Source organism: Rhamphochromis longiceps, linkage group LG7 (genome assembly GCF_057381845.1).
Source record: "Rhamphochromis longiceps isolate RC_006_pf linkage group LG7, R_longiceps_female_GT1.1, whole genome shotgun sequence".
NCBI classification, from domain to species: Eukaryota; Metazoa; Chordata; class Actinopteri; order Cichliformes; family Cichlidae; genus Rhamphochromis; species Rhamphochromis longiceps.
Genome location: NC_140563.1, coordinates 45,333,788 through 45,356,105, shown reverse-complemented (window position 1 = coordinate 45,356,105; position 22,318 = coordinate 45,333,788). Strand labels below are relative to the sequence as shown.

At 42.2% G+C, this 22,318-nt stretch overlaps 1 protein-coding gene across 2 annotated transcripts; it reads left to right on the top strand.

Moving 5' to 3' along the window:
- The first annotated feature begins 3,715 nt into the window (after window positions 1-3,715).
- Window positions 3,716-18,178, top strand: coro1cb (coronin, actin binding protein, 1Cb). Of its 2 annotated transcripts, none has more exons than XM_085413860.1 (11): window positions 3,716-5,677; window positions 11,942-12,141; window positions 14,139-14,261; window positions 14,526-14,655; window positions 14,871-15,052; window positions 15,143-15,262; window positions 15,590-15,694; window positions 15,795-15,940; window positions 17,138-17,195; window positions 17,329-17,571; window positions 17,901-18,178. In XM_085413860.1, exons 1-11 carry the CDS (start codon window positions 3,796-3,798, stop codon window positions 18,018-18,020), a joined length of 3,309 nt encoding a protein of 1,102 aa, XP_085269986.1. In that variant the 5' UTR covers window positions 3,716-3,795; the 3' UTR covers window positions 18,021-18,178. The 2 variants fall into 2 exon arrangements, with proteins under 2 accessions (XP_085269986.1, XP_085269987.1); XM_085413861.1 differs by lacking the exon at window positions 3,716-5,677 and adding an exon at window positions 8,835-9,164.
- Window positions 18,179-22,318: the final 4,140 nt, after the last annotated feature.

Genomic DNA, 22,318 nt, shown 5'->3' with positions numbered 1-22,318 from the left:
ACAACACACACTAGACTAAAGAACAACTCAGTTTAAAATTTTAGCAATGCGTGTCATCATTTGTGTAAACATATAGACTCAACAGCCACTTTGTTAGTTACATCCTTTCAGCTGCTTGTTAACACAAATATAATCAGCCAGTCACATGGCAGCAACTCTGCATATTTAGGTGTGAAGACATGCTTACGATTACCTGTTGCAGCTCAAACCAAGTATGAGAATAGTGGAAAAAAGGTGATTTAAGTGACTTTGGATGTGGCATGCTAGTTAGTGCCAGACAGGCTCGTCTGAATGTTTCAGAAACTGCTGATCTACTGGGATTTTCCCACATAATCATCTCCAGTGCTTACAGAGAATGGTCTGGGGGAAAAAAAGAAAATATCCAGTGAGCAGCAGTTCTCTGGGAAAATGGAGTCTTGATTTCTGCTGTAACATTTGAGTGACAGGGTGAGAATTAGGCGTAAACAAGATGAAAGCATGGATCCATCCTGCCTTGTATTAATGATTCAGGTGGCTGTTGGTGGTGTAATGGTGTAGGGGATCATTTCTTGGCACTATTTGTACTCCTTACTATCAATTGAGTATCATTTAAGCACCATAGACTACCTGAGTATTGTTCCTGACCATTTCCATCCTTTTATGACATCTTCTGATGGCTGCTTCTAACAGGATAGCACACCCTGTCGCAGAGCTTAAATCATCTCATACTGGTTTCTTGTACAAATGGCTTCCACACCTTTGGGTGTGGTGGAACAGGAGGTCTCATCTATGATCTGCAGCATCTGTGCTATCATGTCAACATGGACCAAAATCTCTGAGGAATGTTTCCAACATCTTGTTGATTCTTTGCAATGAAAAAATAAGTCTGTTTTGATGGGAGTTCAACCTGGTACTAGTAAGGTGTACCTATAGTTAAAAATAAAAAAAAATTTCTTTAGATGCAGTCTAGTTATGTTGGTACGTTACTACTAAAGAGAATGTAAGGGAAATGAAGCAAATCTGACCAGCAAATCTTCTGGTCTTGTCTTTCTCTTTTAGTCAAATGGACAGAGCAGAAAGCACCCTTATTGAATTAGTCAAATGAAGACGGTGTGACATCACAGGGCAGGTGACTGCTGGAGGAGCAAAAAGTCCAAAGTCCTACGGGCATGCGAAGCATCTGTTTGAAACATCACCCTCAGTAAGTAGCTTCCTCTTTCCATCTGCTTTCTGTAAACATTTTTCGTGTTTTCATGTCAGTGGTGCTTAGATAACATTCAAAACTATGGACAGTTAATTGCTCGAGGGGAATTCAGAATAGTTTCAGAAAGTATTCATTAACAGTAAAGACTACAATAGAAAGCTAGTAGAAAAATGTATGTAACTGCCTCGTGACATTTAACAACATAAGAATTTTCATTCAAGCTTTGAAAAGCTCCATTGCTGTATCACCATCTACTATCATTAGATGTTTAATATGGATATGTAATTATATAATTACATATGTATGGTAGATGTTTAATGAAAATGTTTTTCAAGTTTAAGAAACACCTTATTGGAGCGTTTAGTTTATTTAAATCCATCATGCCACCTTTAAAATTGAAGGCCATTTACCTTTTTATGACCAGCCGTACAGAAAGCTATGGAAATTTTACTGTCAGACTAGATAATGCATCTGAATATCATCCCGTTGTACTGACAGTCTGAATTTGAATTTGAGCTTGTTACTTTGTGAGTTAACACTCTAAAGGAACAGTAATGTAGTTTTAACTGGAAAAACAAAGCCTATGCAGAGACCAGGCTAATAGTTTGGGTACTCCAAGTCACAAGTCTCTTATAAACCGTGTGCCTACTATTGAAAGCATGACAGACACATGAATGGGAAATGAAGAGGGGGTGGGGGTTTAAAAGTCAGTGTCACAGATGCCTCCGCCGGCTGCCCTTGTAACACAGCCATCCCAAAATAACACTTTAACACTTTAGATACAGTAAAGCTGCAAGTCGAGCTGTTTTTAGCCGCATAACAGATAACCAGAGCTGGAGAAATAACAATGAATGATGAATTACATCCTACCTTCCCATCAGACACTCACAGTATTATTAAGAGCATTATTTATTTAATTTTAGATACGTATTTAAACATATTTTTGGATGAACCACCTTCCCATTGGCTATCACTTTAGCATCACTTTATTTAATAGAATAATATATTTTTACATTCAAACAAACAGAATTTTTTTTTTAATTGGTAAAGATTCGACACAATCTTTATCTTATGTGAAGGGAGCTAAAACAGGGGTCAAGGTTCAAAGATAACAGTTCTGTTTTTATCTTATTAGGTAGGTAGACAAGCTTAAAAGAAGTGATGAGCCACTTGGTGCTCCTCAGGCGTGAAATGGCTGAAGCAGAAGTACATTCATTCCAAATCCTGAAGAGGTTTGGTCAGTTTCCTCACTCCTTTTTCAGCCAGCAAAATCCGTTTTACTATGGCGATTACTCAGTGAGAAAACTTCTCATGCAGCAGCTCATGATTTGGTGTTTGAAATGAAGTCTGTGTGTGCACAAAACTACCTCATGCAACAATACACTCTCCTTGCTTTGCACTTGGTTTGCCTGAAAGCTAAGAATACCAATTCCACATAACACTGAAGCCCGTTAAGCTGTTTTCCCCTTTGTAATAATGGACCTTACACCATCCATCATCATGTCTGTGGTTAAACTCTGTTCTCATCAGACCCTGGACAAACGATTCCAGCTGACCTTTCTCTAAACCCTGTCACCAAAACAATCACAAACATTTACAGACAGTCTGAAGGCAGGCACGCACAGCACAAACACGCCTTGTCTCAGAAGCAGTAATTGACAGCGCATGACGCCTCACAAAGGCACAAGCTTGACTAAAATGTATTTTCTTGCACTCACAAATTATACAAAACATGGATTAGATGCTACTGAATGCTTATTAATGTAGTGATTTAGGTGTTATGTGTTTATTCAGTGATATTAGATTTGTTCAGACTGCCTTGTCTGACCTTGGCACCTGGCAGCTGACCTCCTATATAACTCGTCGTGTTTCCTTTTTGGCCTCCTGACTCATTGGCAGCAGCCAGACCCACTTTAATTATAGCCGCCACAGCATTCCTCTTTGACAGAATAGGAAGAGATAGAGAGAGAGAGGCCTCAGGAGGGCAGGTGTGAACAGTGCAGAAGATTATGCAAAAATAGAGAAAGACTCAAGATAGTTGATAATGGTAGCGTCTGTTGTGTGATTTCATCTCACTGGGATGGGCAGGCAAGCCATCCGCGTGACTTCATTATGCCATGCTGAATCTTGAAGTGTCCCTAACGCTCTTTTCCTAATGCTAAGACAGAGCAACAGCCATGGGCCAGAAGCTGGAGAGGCTGTCGGAAAAAGACGAAGACTCACTTGATAACTCTGACTGTTCAGAGCAAACCGGAGATACACAGCAGACAGAGGTAGCAGAACAAGACGAGGGCAAACAGCAGGATGATGGCAGCTTTGTCACCCCGTGGGGTATTGGTGAGATTAGTGGGATCAGTGGCAGCAGCCTAGCCACTGGGAAAGCATGGGAGCACACAGTCACATCTCCATGGACAGACCCTCAAAGTGGGCAGCCAATCAGGCCTCTAGGTCAGAAGGAGCACCCTCTGAACACTAGGACAGAGTGGGTGGGTGGAGTAAGTAGAAATACAGAGAAGTCAAAAACTGTCCCGAGGGCTAAGGAGACTAGACAAACGTTTGGCAAAAAGCAAGGCTCTGAGAATAAGGCTGTGGCCTGTGCTGGGACTACAGCCATGGAGAAATCAGCCACATGCAATCCAACTACTGAGGAAGACTTTGTGGTTCTTGAGAAGGATGAGACGTGGACGTCACCGGAAAGGGAAAACGATATTGTTTTGAGGCACAGGATAAACACAGAAAAGCCTGAATCACTAAATAAAAGAGGAAGTAAGGAAGACACACCAGATATCTGCAATGACGATAACTTTGTACATCCTTCCAAGAATACCCCTCGGGAAAAGGGTAATGAAAAGAAAAGCAGAGGAAACTCTGACACGCTTTTAATGGGAGCTGACACACATGCTAGGACTTCACCCACGGTCTGTTTTAAGAGGGAAATGGGTCAACGTTTGGCTGAAGTGACAGGCAGCAGGTGTCAGCTAAAAGGAGCTGGTTGTGTTGGAGCTGGAGCCCAGAGTGAGACAACTGGTAGCGGAATAGCAGAGGGGGAGCAAAACTTGAGAGACCACACCAAGGAGAAAGTTTCTACTGACATCCAGCAGGAGCACCTGTCAACGCTAAACAAATCCAAAAGTCAGGATAAGGAAAGCCACAGTTCGGGGTTTCTTGCACAAAGACAACAAGTGGATCAGTCGTACCAGAACAGATTTGCTGGGGCTGTGTATAAGAGGGCTAAAGCAGGGGTCACGGGCATTGTTTCAGCATGCACCAAGAAAGATGACAGCCAAGATGTTGGCAAAGCAGCCAACTCTATAACACTGCTACTGCAAGACAATCCCCCATTTACAGTGGAAGAATGTGATTTGATCCCTAGTCCTCCTCTGCCAGAGAATGGAGGCTGTGATGGAAAGATACAGGTCGCAAGCCTAAAGAAGGAGAGCGAGCTTGTTTGCTTCTCTGCTGTCATCACCCCTCCACCTTTAACTCATGTGATGCCCAATAGAGACACAACAATGATGAAGCAGCTTGACACAAATGCGGTCAGTTCAACAATGGCACCAGACGCCACGTCTAACAAAGGTGAATCGGTGACAAAAGAAAAGCCCAAAATCAAAGGTCCACCGCCACCGGTTCCCAAAAAGCCTAAAAATCCATTTATAAAGCTGAAAACTGCACAGTTAATGTCTACAGATGTGCAAAGACGAGGAAAGGAACACCTGCGTTCAGAGGAGAGGGTCAAGAGGAGGCACACTTTTCATTTTAACAGAGACCTTCCGTGCAGCACTCTAGCTAATCAGGACATGTGCTTACTGTGGGATGAAAAGGGCACTTACACTGTGCCAGCTAACATTCGTCGACTCTCTGCTGACCTTAGCCCTTGGGACCATCTTTCACTGAGGCACATGGATGACCGGTATGGAGATATGATTGACTTCGAGTACTGTGTGCGAATGGCAAATCTGTCTCCAGAGGAAGAGACACAAAACTTGGACATGTGGCAGAAAAGAGTATTCCCAGAGAGACGGACCAGAAGTAAATGGTCACCTCCACCCTACGCACAAAAGCCCTCAAATCCATTTGAGACACTTCCCAAACCGGAGGTCACAGCTGAGAATGAAGGTGAAAGACCAAACCCTGCGTCTTCAGGGAAAAAAGAAATAGACCCAGAGGTCCAACCTGAAACAGTCCACACACAGGTCAGCGACCATAACCACGTTAACTATGCTTACCATAGAGATATAAGTGATCGCAGCACTGAGAGAGATGCAGGGAATGGCAGTGAGATTGGTTCCTACAAGCCTGTGGCAAAAATTATCAGAGAAGCAAACCAAATGCAGAGACATCAAGCCGGACAGGGACCTGAAGGGTCCAAAGCTCCAGTTCGTGTGTCAGAGCAGAGTCCGAGCATCAAAGTATCCCAAATGAAGAACGCCTTTGATGTCCCAAAGAAATCCAAAGAAAGGCCAGCAGAAGTGCAACAGTCTCCAAAGAAAGGTAAGTTCTTACATATATTCTATCAAACCATTTATGCAAGCAATAATGTTGACTTTCACTTAAAATAGTTATCTCGTGGTATATGAAATCTACTAGAAGTGTCGTTTGATCAATTCAAACATTTATGTTCAAAGTAAGGTCATGGTTGTCTACATACATGGGCTGATTAAGACTGATGTGCTTGAGTGCCAGTTATTTGGAGGGAAAGTGTTTCCATAATATATTTTCATTTGATAACCCAGAGAAGAATTCGCTGCAGTTTCCTGCAGCTCTAAGAAGTGTCCTTTTGGCCTCTTTAAGTAGTTTGTTTTGGTTTTAAGTCTGACCTTTAACGTCATAACTCTTGTGGACAGGAGTAAACAGTTGACAGATAGAGTTAGCAGGAGGCTGATGAGTAGTGGAGCTAGATATTTCTTTGAAGAGGTAAAAGCAATAACCAAAAACAGCTCCATTTCTATTTACAGCTCTATTTACAGCAAGCCTTTTACTCATGCTGAGTGAAACAGAAGTCTACAATAAGGTCTAGGTAATGAACAGCAGTCACAAACCGCATACTCTAGTTAACCCTGAGGTGTTAATGTGAATATTAATATAATAGACCACCTTATAATCCCAGTGGCAGTCTTGGAAACTGTCCATGATTTTCCCCCAACTTCTGTTGACACATACTGGGATAGGCTCCAAAGCCCTTGTCCTTATGTAACAAGCGGGAAAAGAAATTGGAAATGCAACATTAGAAATTAATGAGAAGTCAGTGTTGACCTTTATGAAGACATGATGATGGGAATGAAAGGCCTGAAATAGGCCTGTTACTTTCTTATCTGTCCCAAAGGTCAATAACAACTTTAAAAAAAATTTGAATCAGACATGTAATTACTAGACTGCATAAAAACAACTGAACCCTTTATTTTAGGCATCAACTAGCAATAAGGGAAACTGGTTCTATCACAAACATCTACAGATGAGGACAAGTCAAACACACATCTCCTCAGCAAATCCAGCCCATTCTTCTTTGGCAAATCACTCAAGCTCGTCCAGATTTGATCGTCTTGTGGCATGAACCTCGCTCTTTAGTTCATGCCACAGATTTTTCTCATTTGTGCAATACATCAGTAATGTGGAGGTAGTTCTTCACGTGAAGCGGCGTATGTTTTGGGTCGTTGTCGTGTTGGAAGACAAAGCGACAACTTAGATCCAGTTTTGCTGCTGACTGCTTGAGTTTTTCTTTCAAAATCTTCACACATACTTTTTCTTCATGAGTGCTCCCACCTTAATGAGCTGTCCAGTTCCAGACACACTGAAGAATGCCCACTTCTACCACCATGATCCACTATAGGGACGGTGTTCTTTGGGTTGTATGATTCTCCCTTCTCTGTGGCCAAAGTTTGGTTTGGTCTCATCTCACCAAAGAACACATTTACATTATTCATAATCTTTCTCCAGGTTGTCCTTGGCATACTTAACTCTGGTTTGAAGGAGTCTCTTCTGCAGAAGTGGAATTTTTCTTGCTCTGCAACCTCACAGTCCCTACCTGTGCAGGGTTCAAGTGGTTGTCTTCTTTGAGACTACAATTTTCAACCTTGCTAAGTCATTCACTGATGTCCTGGCAGTTGTTCTGGGGTCTTTATTCGTGTCTTTTTCTAATTTTCTTTCCAGAGTCTTTGACATATTGTGCTTCCCACCTTAGCTCCCATTCCAGCTTGGCAACACTGTGATAACTTTGTATATCCATCTCCTGCTTTGAGAGAATCTTTTTTTTTTCTCAAGCCCAAACTGATTTCTTTTGTTTTTGGCACAATGTTTTCTCAAGTGACAGGTCAAACCCTTGCCGGTGTTTTTATACTGTGTGTAAACTGGAAGATAACCCTCAGTTTTAACTTGATTTTACAACCTATAACATTAAAGCACATCATTGCATACCAGTGGTTTGTGCTGTGGCTCAATAAAAAGGTCAGTTTTTGTTTAGAAAATTTTGACAAAAACTTTCAATCTCATGGGGGAGGAGATGATACTTGTGTCCTCATCTGTACTTAGCTCATCTGTACTTTGCTTTAACCTCCTAGGACCTGCCGTCCACATATGTGGACATCACATTTTGGGTTATTTAGACCAAAATACTAAATTTTGCTCTACATGGGCCTGATATCCACTTACAAGGACATTATACTGCTACTGTTCTATCAAAATTTTAAATGAATATCCTCATATGTGGCTCTCATTTTTCTTAAAAACAAAAATTCTTTGTTTCTACATTCATCAGGCCCCAATATGCCCAAATATCAAAGAGAAATTAAAAATGCATGTCGTGGAAGAGTTCAGGTCTTAGGAGGTTAAATATGTTCAGTGAAAATATAGTCACTTAATTCAACAAAGGCAGCATTTAATGGCTGATTCCCCTTGTTAGACTGGGTGCGAGAGGTCGGCGGATCAATCCAAATATCGATAGTATCCATACCAACACTGGTATGGGATGGATACTAACGCGATAGGATGAAACCAATACACCTTAAACATCCACTGTGAAAAATGTCCGAACCTTTTGTGCCGACTGTCACGTCTATTTTATTTATGGCCTATAGTACCTATAGCATAACAGAAACAACGAAGGTTGTCCGAAAGTGCTTTAAAGAAAGGCATATTTACATTCCTGGTCTCCAAAAAAAAATCAAAAATCAAAAAAAAAAAATCAAAAATCCCCTTTCAAACTACATAAAAAATTGAAAGGCATTGTGGAAAGTAAAAAATCACAGTGATTTAATGATTATTAAACATAAGGTGTCCGCATAGGTTTAAAGTATTGGTATCGGTAATACTGGCCCTGTATTTACTTGATAGTGGATCAATACCAAAAGTACAGAACAGTACAAATGAGCGCTCGTCCTTTCTTTTTCATGTTTTTGGACAGGACAAGCTGGTAGGTGGGAGGAATGGGACGGAGGGGGAGGGGAGGGACCCTCACACAAAAGATGCTCCTGTTTTTCCACATTTTTTTGCGCTAAACGAATATTTTCAGAATGTCTCCTTAAACAGAAACACGCGGATACAGTGAAGACACCCAGTTTTCCAGCAAACCCCATCCCATTTAATCAGAAGCAAAGAAAAAAATCCGACTTTTCATTTGCGCATGTGCCGTAGCCAGTCGTCAGCGTATTCTATTGAATTCAATAACGAGATGAGAATAGACGAATACTAGACTTCCGCAGGTGAGGACCGAGCTGGAGATGCTCTGTTTGCCATCTGGCATCCTGAAATACCACTAGATTTTTTTAAATTGCCTCTGGCTACCCATCTGCAGTGAAGAAAGGGGAATAAGAGCATTGCGGCTGGGCTTCTTTTTTTTTCTTTTTTTTTGGTGGTGAAGTCAAGGGATACTAGCAACGTCCTGCAGGATAAGGGCCCGCCTAAACTACCACATTCATGAGTTGTGATTGATTTGCCCCCCCTCCCCTTCCCCGTGCGTACGAAAAATCTTGCATAGATTTAGGAGGTAAGAAAGAGTGACATTGTGCATTTTGCGTGTTATATATCAGTGGTTTGTTGTGCAGCATCTGTGTAGCTCGTTGGATGGGTTTGAGAATGGGAGCAGCCAAAAAAGAAGGGGGGAAAAAAACCTTTGGGTGGAAATATCTGCACTTGCGTCAGCTGGCAGAGCTCCACCGCAGCTAACTGTTAGCAGCTAGCCGTTAGGATGCAAAACGCGCTGCCCAGCTAGAGCAGCGGTAGTTCGTCCCCGGTAAACGCTGAGTGAACCACACACAAACCCCGCATGTGTGAGGAAAAACACTCCCCGCCCGTCGCCTCCTACTCGCTGGCGGTGAAACGCTTGCGTGCCCGCCGCTGCTGGTGACCCAGCCCCGGCCCACCGGCACAGCTGCCGAGCTCCCCCCCCCCTCCCCGGCAGTGCGGCGGAACAGTGTCTGCGGTTATCACCTTCCCCTGAACCGTATAAATTTTAGTCTGTTACACCGTATTTGGTTAAAGCTTAGATTAAACTTCGCTTAGTGCTGTGTTTCTTGGATATCTCTGGGGAATGCTCCCCCAAAACCCTATACTGACCAAAACACACATGTCCACCCCCCATCCTCTTTTTCTTCTTCTTTAAAGCCGGTTTGCTAATGGCACGTAAAGCTTTTAAATAACGGTAACTATCTACTTTTAAGAGTCTGAAGAGGTCATCTAAAATCACAAGTGAACATTGACTGCTAAATAAAATTATTAATATAACTGATTTAAAGAGGAGAGCGGGGGGCGGAGGGGACATGCGGAGCTTTGTGGTTGTGTCGGCTAACGTTAGCCAGCAACCTTTGTTTAACGCTAGCACAGAGCCTCCAATGAATACGACGTACATGAAATACTCAGCCTTTAATTTTAAAATATATATCCCATGTATGTGGCCATTATTATAAACAAAAGCTGAATTGGATTTAAAGTGGCAGTATCGCACACACCCGTTTAATCACAGTTGCCCAGACTGTGAGTATAGCAGCCAGGGAGGCCACACACCTTGGGGGGCTGCTGACTGAGTCTTTTTAGCATCACACACCAAACTGTCCCCCTTCTGACTCTCGGACCACAAAATGTTAGCACTAGTCTTTACCTGCAGCGTCAAGGCTAAATACTGTGTGCTCTGCTGTCTGTAAGGCCACCATCATGACGCTCAGTGATGTGTGTGCTGGGGTTGGGTGGTGGAGGGCAGAGAGCATCATTTTAAATAAGTAGCATCAACTAAAGCCTGCGGGGTTGTGAGGCATCTCATCTCGTCAGGTGAATATGTGGAGTGAAGGTGACTGCTGCTGAATGGAGATCTAATATTGACTGAGGGAACATGCTGTTCCGATGGGCTGTAAACAGCAGCGCTTTGCTGTTCAAGCATTATGCAGCCCTGCAGCAATGTGGTCAGTGTTTGCAGCTTTGGGAATTGCCATGGGAATTTCCAGAGCAAGCATTGTATTTCTAGGAAGAGCAATTCACCACTTCCTTATATTGCACAAAGGTGTGATAATATTTGCAGATAGAAGTGCTTTTAAGGCATTATCAGTGCTCTCCATATGGGCAGTATAAACTGTGGCTGGTGAGGTAGTTATTTACACACTAAATATGAATTAAAAAGCAGCCACATTATTATACGTGACGCAGCAAAACTACAGAAGAGTGTCAGTCAGTCCTGATCTGTACACATGCGCACAGTCCTGAAGTCTAACCAGCCTGAATAATCAAAGACATCTATTCAGTGTGGGTGTATAATGGGCTTTACAGCGTCAATCTTATCTTGACACATTGAGATTGGTGAGACTGGAGCAGCTCATTCTGCTTTAAATGTCTTTAAAATCAGTAAAATTCTGGAAAACTTATTTGCAAAGCTGTTTTGTTTTTTGTTTTTTTTAACTAAACTGCCAAAAAATGATGGTAGTCAAAAATAATGCGTGATTCAGCTTTCCATTTTCAGAATCTGTGGCTCGACGTGTGAAAGCAGGTGGGTTTGGTGTGTTGACAGACCTGTGGATGTCAAGAGGGAAAGCCTGTCACTAAAACGGAATAAAAGTCCTGAATACCGAGAGTTTAGGAATTACAATAGACTGTGCCTAAGACAAGCCAGGGTTAACTTCATGAGATGTCTGCACTTACTACCTGATGACTTGGGCTGAATTCAATAAGACACGGGGGTAATGTGCTTAAAGACACACAGAGCTCCAGCGTGCATCAACAATTCAGATCATAGCCAGAATCTTGGAGCAACAACAGGCCATCTGTGGTGTGCTCACAGGAACTGATGCAGCACTTTAAAAATATAACATCCGCGATGACGGGGCTGAACTTTCGTTGCTGCATCTGAATCAATAGACCCAAAATACATTTTGTATGTACATGTTTAAGACTTGAAATGAACCGCCTTGGGTTGTTTTTAATATACCCATCTAATGTGTACGTGTCACACTCGGCATGCAAGATGCGTCTTCTTCTATGGTTTAACTTCATAGCATTTGCCAGTAGGTAGAGCCGACTTGTTTCCTCTGCATGCACAGGACCAAATTTAGTCACTGTTAATGAGCATAATGTGAGATGAGAGTCTGTGCTGGCACTAAACCAAAGTTACCCCGAGGTAACTTTGGTTTAGTGCGTTTACCAGTCTGCACAAATCTGAGGTAATTGTCAGATTTGTGCAGACCAAGAGGCCACTTGGTTTTCACTTGTGTAGCAAACTGTCGTCATTTAATTAGAACATTTGCCTGCAAAATGCACAAAACCCTGACATCCTCTCTGCAGATATGATGCGGCGAGTTGTGCGACAGAGCAAGTTCCGTCACGTGTTCGGCCAGGCCGTGAGGAACGACCAGTGCTACGATGACATCCGCGTGTCCAGGGTCACGTGGGATAGCTCCTTCTGTGCCGTCAACCCCAAGTTTGTCGCCATCATCATAGAGGCCAGCGGGGGAGGTGCTTTTCTTGTACTTCCTCTCCAAAAGGTGAGATGCCTTGCTTCCATCGGTGTCAAAGAGTTGTGATGGCAGATCCATTTAAATGATATAAGAGAGAATAGAAGTGTGCAGTCGTGTGATGTGATCTGTGATGTTCTTTCTTCCGCTGTGGTGGGAAATCATTTTGTTACAAAATGTCCCTCAAATGATGTTCATGTGATATGATAGTGCAGCGTTTTTTCACTTTAAATGCAGCTCACAGTATCCAAGTGGTAATTCATATTCAGACCTGGCCAAACAAGCTAACACCACGACAACACTGAATAGATAGAAACAGCTACTGAACAACAGTGTGAAAGCTGTTATACTTTACGCACCTCATGAATAAGAATATATGTAATTGTTACATTTCGGAGTTCACCAATAATAATTGCAAGAAAAACAAGATTGGGGGGGATCTCAGTGACCACCAATTAGTTGATCTACTGAGAGAATGTTTGCATATAAGCAGCACCTGTCTGGGCGCAACATCAAAGAAATTCTAAGTTCTATAACTAGATATGCTCACCGGCCTCTTTATTAGGTACTAGTAATAATAATAATGCATTGCATTTATATAGCGCTTTTCGAGACCCCCAAAGCATTTTACAATTCCACTATTCATTCACTCTCACATTCACACACTGGTGGAGGCAGCTACAGTTGTAGCCACAGCTGCCCTGGGACAGACTGACAGAAGCGAGGCTGCCATATCGCGCCATCGGCCCCTCTGGCCAACACCAGTAGGCGTGATGGCCACCATGTTGTTTAGATTGAATTTTAACTCTATCACCTGAACTGAGACTCATCAGAGCAAGAAGTGTTTTTCCACTCTGTTGTCCAACTTTGTGGAAGCTGTGTAAATTGGGTTCATTTTGTTTTAGTTTAGTTTTGAGCTGACAGGAGTGACACCTGGTTTGGTCTTCTGCTGGTGTAGCACATCTGCTTCAAGGTTTGATCTGTTATATATTAACAGATTATTTTTAAATTGATTTTTTAACTGCTGACATCACCAAAATATTTCCACCCAAAGAAATTCTGCTCACTGGATAGTTTCCCATTGTCTGCAAACCCAAGAGATAGTTGTACAGGGAAAATCCTAGTAGACCAGCAGTTTCTTAAATACTCAGACCAGCGCAGCTGGGAACTCGGCTGAAGGCCCATTTGAACTTATGGATATGATGTGATTGGGGTGTTTCATAATGACATTGCAAATGTTTTTGATCTTAATATCAAAGGCAAAAATTGTGGCTTTAAATGTCAGGTTGGAAAAAAAATCTTTTAGAAAACTGTTCCTGGTTCAAAAATTGGACACTGATAGTGTAAAGCTTACCCAGAGGCACAGGGGGTGTTGCAGCACACTCTGTCATTCAGAACATGGTGAATTAACCATGAATACCGGCTCTTCAGTGCGCCCCTGCTGTTAGCCCATAGATAATCAATGTTTAAATTCGCACGATTCTAAAGGCATTCAGTTTGTGTCATGTTACAGCTGTATCAGTCAACACATAATCCACACAGAGGACAGCTGCTCTGACATTATTTTAGGCTGCTTGGATGATTAGGTTATAGTTGCTGCTCAGTGTCCTACATCTGGAGTAAAGTGCTTTTACTTTGAGTCATGTGGAAAAGACAGAAATGATACTTGGATATCAGATTTTAAGTAAATACCCAAAAAGCATTAAACTGATCTCCCGTCTGCAGCAAGTTGTTTTGCAGCTGAATATCAAAGTTCACCACCTCCACTTCGGCCACAAATGAATTCAGTCTTTGGAAAACATCGTGAAATGTTAGGTGCTCTTTTTACGGGTTGTAATGGACTAAATGTGATTAAACAGACTTTTGTGAATGAACATGTGTTTTCTACTAAAATTCAACAGGACTGAATCGCTTCTGTTGGCAATTTTTGCCTATTTTTAACTCCTATCAGCTAGCTAGACTTGACTGCGCTGCCTTAGCTTACACTTTTTGACCTCTTTATAATAAGCTTGTGCTGTGTGTTGTAGACTGGCCGTATAGACAAGGCCTACCCGACAGTATGTGGTCACACAGGCCCAGTGTTGGACATCGAGTGGTGTCCTCATAATGACCATGTCATTGCTAGCAGCTCGGAGGACTGCACAGTCATGGTAAGAACATGACATTTGATTTTTCTTGGGGTTTTTATGGTTTATGCTTTAGTATTTAACAGAGCAGTACTTTAAGTGCAGTTGCCCTTTACAGTTTATGTATTGTGAACTATGTGCTGTATAATATAAGAGAAAATAGGATGTTGTTATAAACTAGAATGGAGTTAATGTACCGCTGTAAAACTTGCACTACTTTCTGTGTAATATTTATTTAAAAAGATCTTTATTCAGCAGATTTTCTCTAACTTTCTTTGTCCGGTGTAGGTCTGGCAGATACCTGAGAACGGACTGGAATCTCCCCTTTCAGAGCCTGTGGTTGTGTTAGAGGGCCATTCTAAAAGGGTTGGCATTGTGTCTTGGCACCCCACCGCACGCAATGTTCTTCTCAGCGCAGGTAACCTTTACCTGAAGCTTTGGAACAATCCATTCCCTCCAAGTGCAGTAATGCTGCCTGCATGGGTAACTCATCCTCTGCACACAGCTGAACTCCAGATCTGACCGATTATCTCGACCCCCTACCGTCGTTGCATTGCTCCGTGTGGTGTAAAGTGCTGAAAATAAACTCGGACAAAGAGGCGTGTGCACTCACACTGTGCGTGTCCATTTTAGGGTGTGACAATCAGATCATCATCTGGAATGTGGGCACAGGAGAGGCTATGATAAACCTGGAGGACATGCACCCTGATGTTATCTTTAGTGTCAGCTGGAGCCGCAACGGCAGCCTGCTCTGCACCGCCTGCAAGGACAAGAAGGTCCGCGTCATTGACCCTCGTAAAAAAAAGATTGTGGCGGTAAGTGAAAGCCCTGAGGGATTCGGGGGCCGTAGCGCTTCACTTCAAAGCATTGATCGCCAAACCTGACCAGTGTGTTTCTGTTTTAAGGAGAAGGACAAAGCTCACGAGGGAGCTCGGCCAATGAGAGCAATCTTTTTAGCAGATGGAAACATTTTCACCACTGGATTCAGCCGCATGAGCGAGCGCCAGCTAGCCCTCTGGAAAACTGTATGTCACTGAAGTCATTTAATACTGAACACACTGATACATCACATTACACTGTTATCCTCACGACACTCCTGTCTTTTAAAGTAATGTTAAGGTTAGGGAATTTTGCTTTCTGTCCAATAATACAAGTCAAAATATCAGGGGCATCGTCAGTTTCTCCTGTCCTGATTGGTACAGGAGGAGCATTTATCTGTACTCTGAGGCTATGACACCTCATCTCCAGCTGGGGGCAGTCAAATCAAAGTCTAACAGGGGCAGATCTATTAGATCTGTAAATGTTATCCGACACTATGCTGTCACTACATGGGAGGAATTTTATGTTTCCAGGATAGCATGGATGAACCAATATGTGTTCAAGAGATGGACACCAGTAATGGAGTCCTGCTGCCCTTCTATGACCCCGACACCAACATAGTTTACCTGTGTGGAAAGGTACATCAACCTCTTATTTACAAATGCTTTTCTTTTTATTTGAATTACCCTTTATCACTCTTTTCACAAACTTAACTTTAAGCTGTGAATGTGTCCTCAGGGTGACAGCAGCATTCGGTACTTTGAGATAACTGATGAGGCACCATTCGTTCACTACCTCAACACCTTTTCCACCAAGGAGCCCCAGAGGGGCATGGGGTACATGCCGAAAAGAGGTCTGGATGTCAACAAATGTGAAATAGCAAGGTACAGTAATAATATTTCTACTCGATGTCCAAGGTTAACTAGAAATAAACTAAAAACTACGATTCAATGTGAAAACCCATTTTAGTTCATTAAAAGGAATATGAGACATGTTAAAAAAGTAAGCTAAATTAAATTCTTTTTTTGAAATTGGAAAAATGAACTAAAATAAAAATATAAAGGAAATATCATTAGTTTTATTTTCTGTCAAAAATTTACTACAGCTTGCCTGATGAGTCTTTGATGGACGTGTTTATTGAGACGAGCAAGTCTGTGAGTCGACTGAGCACTCAAAGGACCTTCTTTCTACATATTCACCCATATGCATAGAAGGGCTTTTTTTTCTTCTAAGGCTAATCCCGTTTCACCCAACATTTACGCACTTGCGCTCCAATGCGTGTATCAGGGGCAGCTTGGGGTTCCTCGACATGTAGACATGTGATCGAATCGCCGACCTTCTGATTGGTAGGCGACCTGCTCTACCTCCAGAGCCGCAGCCTCCCCAAATTAGATTTACCAGTAATTCTCAAAGTGGAAAGTCCCCAAGGAGATGTGACTCACAGTTGAGGGAATCACAGAATATTTTTTTTATAAATAATGTAGTTGTGGTATACCATAGAAAATGTGTGTGTGTGTATGTAGATGTGGTGGTTATTTATGCCAGCAAAACAAGTGTGTTAAGTTCATAACTCTATTTTTAGCTTAATCCAAACTTCACTCTAAGCCCAAAGCAGCAAAATCTGTGTTTCAGATAATATTTTATGTGACCAACAATCCACAGATGTTCAGTATCAAAATATTCACACTTTAGACTTCATGTAAAACTCATTTAACATAATGGAAAGTTTTTGTTTTGTTTTTACTGTAAAGCCATAAGGGGGGAAAAAAACTTCTATAATAGTGACATCTTTTTATTCAAATGTTTAAATGTCTATTGCTTTGGCATTCATTCATATTACATCAATGCGCGAAGGCTTTTATCAGTTGGAAAAGCTGTAAAACTTATGAAAATGCAGTTAAAAGTCCCAAGCTTATGTCCCCCTTTATATTTTCTAAAGCTGTCCAATTGTCCGGATTGGAGTCTTTGTCAGGCCAATTTTAGTCCCTGGCCCTGCTTTAGAAACTAGAAGTAGGACTTCTTTTGATATTTTTGCTCCTCTGACAGCTCGTATTCTTGTCTAATATTAACTTTCTCTGTAGGTTTTACAAATTACACGAGAGAAAATGCGAACCAATCATCATGACAGTCCCACGTAAGGTAAGTCTGTTTATATAGCTTTACCTGCCTGCTGTGCTTCCTTTGCTGCTCTAAAGACCAGGTCCTCTAACTTTTACACCTCAACATTTGTTTTTGTTTTTTTTCTCTCCCTGTATCATCTGCACCTGCCCAGTCGGATCTGTTCCAGGACGACCTGTACCCAGACACGGCCGGCCCTGATCCCTCCCTGGAGGCGGAGGAGTGGTTTGCGGGCAAGAACGGTGGGCCCATCCTGATCTCACTGAAAGATGGCTACGTCTCCACAAAGAACCGGGACCTGAAAGTGGTCAAGACGAATGTTCTGGAGAGCAAGCCGGCCACAAAAGTGGAAAATGTCCCGACTGTCCAGAAGCACGCTTCTCCACAATCCTCAGTAGTGAGTGTCGGGACTGAAAAGCCGAATCTGTGTTGTGTAACGTCGTCTCATTACTGCTCCCTCTTTTAGCTGACTTTTCAATTCTCCGATCCCAGTAATTATTATTATGGTTGGAACAATTCACTAAAATTATGGATCAGCACATACTCGGGTGTTGGAGTCACAATTGAGTGTGACAGCAAAGGAAAATGTTAACTGCTGCAGGGTCTCTAAGTCAAGAAATAAATAAAAAAATCACTGTTTCCAAAAAGTTGTTTAAATGTTTAAAATGATAAACGACGTTTTTAAATGGCTTCATGGAGCTAACTCACTCTGTGTTTTTTGACCAGAAAATGGAAGACAAGCTGGAAGAGGTGCTCCGAGAGTTCAAGTCGCTCAGGGACCGCGTCATCCTTCAGGACCGTCGCATCGCCAGACTGGAAGAGCAGGTCGCAAAGGTCGCCATGTAAGACGCGGCCCCTTCCCAGGACCACTCGTCGTTTTTAGGGAGAGAACCGACCAGATGGGGTCAGCCACGGCCAAATTCAACAGATTCGGCTTCATCGAGCTTGGCATCGTCCCCGTGACGATTCCAAGCCCACATTCCAAGATGAACTTTTTATCTTTCCTCATCAAAGCCTTCTGTCTCACATTTCGCCCCGACAGCACGGCGGGAAAAGGAAAAACTCTCGCAGCCCGTGTTCACATCTGAAGCAAAGACATTTTTGTTGAAGGAACAGTCTTAATTTCTTTTATTTTCTTTGTTTTTTTGTTTGTTTTGTTTTTTTCAAATTGTGGTTCTTATGTAACGTTTGTACTCTACAACTGTATGTAGCATCAGTATTTCCATTGTTCATTTTTGTGTTGCCAAATATGGATTGTGTGCCATTTCATGCACTGCTTTTACATTTTGTTTTCTTTCTCCTGTTGTACATTCCAGTCACAGCCTGGTAGAATGATATAGCCAACCTGGATTGTTTTTTGTTTTTTTTAAACAGTATATGCTTCTTCCTCCCATCAGTTTGCTCAATGATAATCCATCAGATTTATGAATGTGAAAGAATCCCTTCTTAAAAAAACATTTTATTCCTGATCTTCTGGGCTTTAAATTTAACTGGGGTTTTAATCGAGGGAGAGGGGTGGGAGGGGTGCATCTCTCTGGTGTAAATGTTGTGCAAATGTAGTGGTGCCTCTCGTCACTGTCAAGGGTCAAAGGTTGCCCTCTCCAGTGTATATTGGTGTTGGGAAGGGACCACTCACCCAGCTCGTGTTTCACTCAAACCCCTCCCCCTGACGAACATGCACATAATAAAGATTTTACACATGGGAACCCTCCACCTGCCTCCGTTTATTCTGATCCTTTTGGTGCGTCAATCCAAACCCATCATGCTGTCTCATTCAAGTTCTCACACTGAAAAATTAAGCGTAGCATTTCAGGCTAGTTTTACAGGCCTCATCTGGAGACGCACTGCGCATCAGTCACTGTTGGCAAGAAGGACATTTGATGACTGCTGTAAGTGTGATACTATTTAGCATTTCTACCACTTTCTTACATCTCAGGTTTACAAGATCAAGGTAATCTCACAAGGTTGCCAGATTCCATTTTGCTTATGACAGCTGTAGTTATTTCACAACATTTAGCATTCAAATGTGTTGTTACTTGGCTGAAATCATCTTCCTTTGGCTGCTTCCATCTGTTCCCCCTCGCTCCAGTCCTCTACATGTCGTCCTTCACCATGTACATGAATCTTTTCTGTGGTCTTCCTCTCCTCCTGCCTGGCGGATCTATATTCTGTGTCGTTTGTAGTCCCTACATTTCAAATCACTCTCGCCTCCACACTCCTGTCTTCCCTCCTCTCTCGCTGCCTCCATGCATACCTTCTTCCTCTCCTCCTTTGTTTTTAGTCAACAGTAGCACAGCTTCCACTAGCACAGCAGTATCATTGGTGGTCATTGTTATTGTAGGCCTCAGCTGATAGTCAATGGAAGTCTAATGGAGGATGCCCTTCCTATTTATCCAGGCTTGGTACCAGTGCTAGCACTACAATGGCCTGTGGGCCCCCGTGATCATCAAGATCATTTAACCTGTACTCTGAGCTGACCAGCACCTTTATTACAATTCTCTAATGTGTAAATAGACCAATAATGATAATCCAGGAGGCCCCTTGGCACTGTGATGCTTTAAAGAAAAGGTCAGGCTATGTTTTTTCTAAATCTAAAGTAACCTGTGAAGTGGTCTGAGGAGGGACTAGATTCCTGCTCCAACTTTGGGCTCTGCTTTCAGAACAGAGGTTCTCAAACTATGAGGGCAGAGCACAGAGCCTACACAGGGGAGAAGTGGAGGACTAACCTATGCTAAGCTGAGCTAAAATGATTTTTTTAAAGGGAAAATTAACAAGAATTTGGTTTTGCTGTAGTGTTGACTTTAAATACCTTGACCCTTGTAAAGATGGGGAATGTCAGAAAAAATGTTTGCGATCAACTGTTTTAGTATAAAGGGGCAGGGACAGTTATGGGTTAGTTCTGTGCAGAGCCAACACGCAGCTCTGTGGACCGTTGTCAACATGTTTACTGTCAGCAGGGGGCAAAAAAAGTGAGGTGGACCAACTGGACTGTGAGCTATTTGTGTTTGTGCTGTTGTTGGTCCATCACTCAGACGACTGAAGTTCAAACTTGCAAAGAGCTCAAGTGAAACTGAGTGTTAAAGATAACTGAATGTGTCCACTGCAGGCCCTGTATGGTCTTTTCTTCGTCTTTTTTTAAATGGTTTTTGTGCCTCTCCTCAGTGGTTAACTCCAGTGGTTCTCCCTTAACTGTTCAGGCCCAATTTTCAACCAATCAGCATTAGCTCTGTGCACAACATCATCCACAAAGAGCCATTGTGAGCTACTTAATGTTGGGTTTTTGCACATCTGCGGATGTTGTATACCTGGAGTCCTTCACTCTGCATGGCCAAATATCTATGCACATAGACAAGCTTGAATTGCGACTTTGGAGGTGATCCGCAGTTTCTTTAATGGCCATTTGTGGCTCACTTCAAAAGCGAGTCATTCCTCACATATTTGCACGTAAAACCGCTGTCTGTGAGTCACTGAACCTCTGACTGTGCTGGTGGTGCCATTACTGGAGTTATAGTTGTAATATTATGGCCTGCTGTGTGGTTTAGACTGTGAGTGAGTGAGTGAAATTCTTGTGGTTAATCAGTCTATTACTTTGAGTTAATTAATTGTTAATTAATTGAGCTTTTGGATGGTGCTTGCTTTATTTAGCATCCACCCTATGTCTAAATATGCGGTGTGATTAAAAAGTTCTGGAAATGAGAATAATTCTCATACAAATCAGAAACCTTAACTGATTTCAATTTGAAGGTCATTTCTCTAGACGGCAACAAACTTGTTTATTTCAAACTGACCCCAGTTTCTCCAACTGTAACTTTGAAGAGTCCAGCATTTCCAGGAACAAGGAGTAAGGTCAAGAGCGTACGCATCATCTTTTAATACAATTAACAGGGTCATGCACTGTGAATTTCAACACTGGCTGTCAGTGCGCCCTGAGTGGAGGGCAGGGCATTCAGAAGGAAACAACCTTAGTTGTTGTGCAGACCAGCCCACCATTGTGCCCAGGAAGTGAGCTTTTTTCATCCACAACAAAACCACCTTAAACCTACTTTCCAAATCTGCCTCTCTGCGGCTTTGGCCACTTCTTGTTAGTAAAGCTGGAGGCTTACCATTATGAAGAGGCACGGGTACAAGAGGCCCATAACGTATGCATAGTGGCAAAAACAGTACGAACACTTAAAATGGTCCAGAGGTGACTATTAAGGAGGTATCAGCCAGATAAAAAACTAGGGGTTTTTTTTTAGTTTTTTTGGACTGATTTCCAGGATTTTCTTTTTTTTTCTTTAAACACACCTGGTATGATCACTGTTAGCTCCAGAAAAAAATTTATAAATAAAATAAAGCACTGGTTAAAAGCATGGTGCTACACTTCAGACAGCTGCTGCTCAGGCGTTGGAGCAGCTGATCAGAAGGCTCCCACAGTGTGCATGTCGAAGTTTCCTCAGCAATTAGACGTGTTTGTATTAAGTCGAAAAGGCACTACACAAGTACAGTGTATGGCCATGATTGGACAATTTTGAGTCTGATCTAGAAGATACAGCTGCACAGCTTTAGTCTTAATATTTCTTCCAAAAAATCCAACAAGAAAAAAGTCTGTATGCAGTTACAGTTTTACTCAGTGAATTTTCTCATCTAAAGCAGGTTAACAATATCTGACAGCACTGGCACCTAGCTATAAATATCCACTATACAATAATAGAAGACAAACTGTAGATATTGACAGTGAGATTTAGCCAATATTGATGGATTATTTTAAGCCACATGTAATCATCTAACTGCTCAATGTTTTAGATAAAGAGCTTCGTTGCATGATCTGTATAGATCTATGTTGTCAGTTTTTCAATTTGGTAGTTGTGTGTGTGTGTGTGTGTGTGTGTGTGTGTGTGTGTGTGTGTGTGTGTGTGTGTGTGTGTGTGTGTGTGTGTGTGTGTGTGTTTGTTTTGTTCACTTCTTGGCAACGGAACAAAAAAAAATCTCATTTTTGTGTCACTGTCTTTTAAAGCTTGCGTTTTGCTTTTTTTGTAGCCACATCTCAGTGTGACTCACCAGTACAGGAAGTGACAGTTATCATTTCCACAGAAGATGAGCATTTCAGTTTCCCCAGCGTGCAAATGTGGGTGTCCAAGCTTCTTGTGAGGTGACTGTTACAA

What these genes read in the sequence shown, in the direction of transcription:
- coro1cb (XM_085413860.1), top strand. Translation starts at nt 3,796, where the DNA reads ATGGAGAAATCAGCCACATGCAATCCAACTACTGAGGAAGACTTTGTG. An exon ending in GCAACAGTCTCCAAAGAAAG is followed by an intron (nt 5,678 to 11,941) that starts GTAAGTTCTTAC and finishes TCCTCTCTGCAG; the next exon opens with ATATGATGCGGCGAGTTGTG. An exon ending in CGGAGGACTGCACAGTCATG is followed by an intron (nt 14,262 to 14,525) that starts GTAAGAACATGA and finishes TGTCCGGTGTAG; the next exon opens with GTCTGGCAGATACCTGAGAA.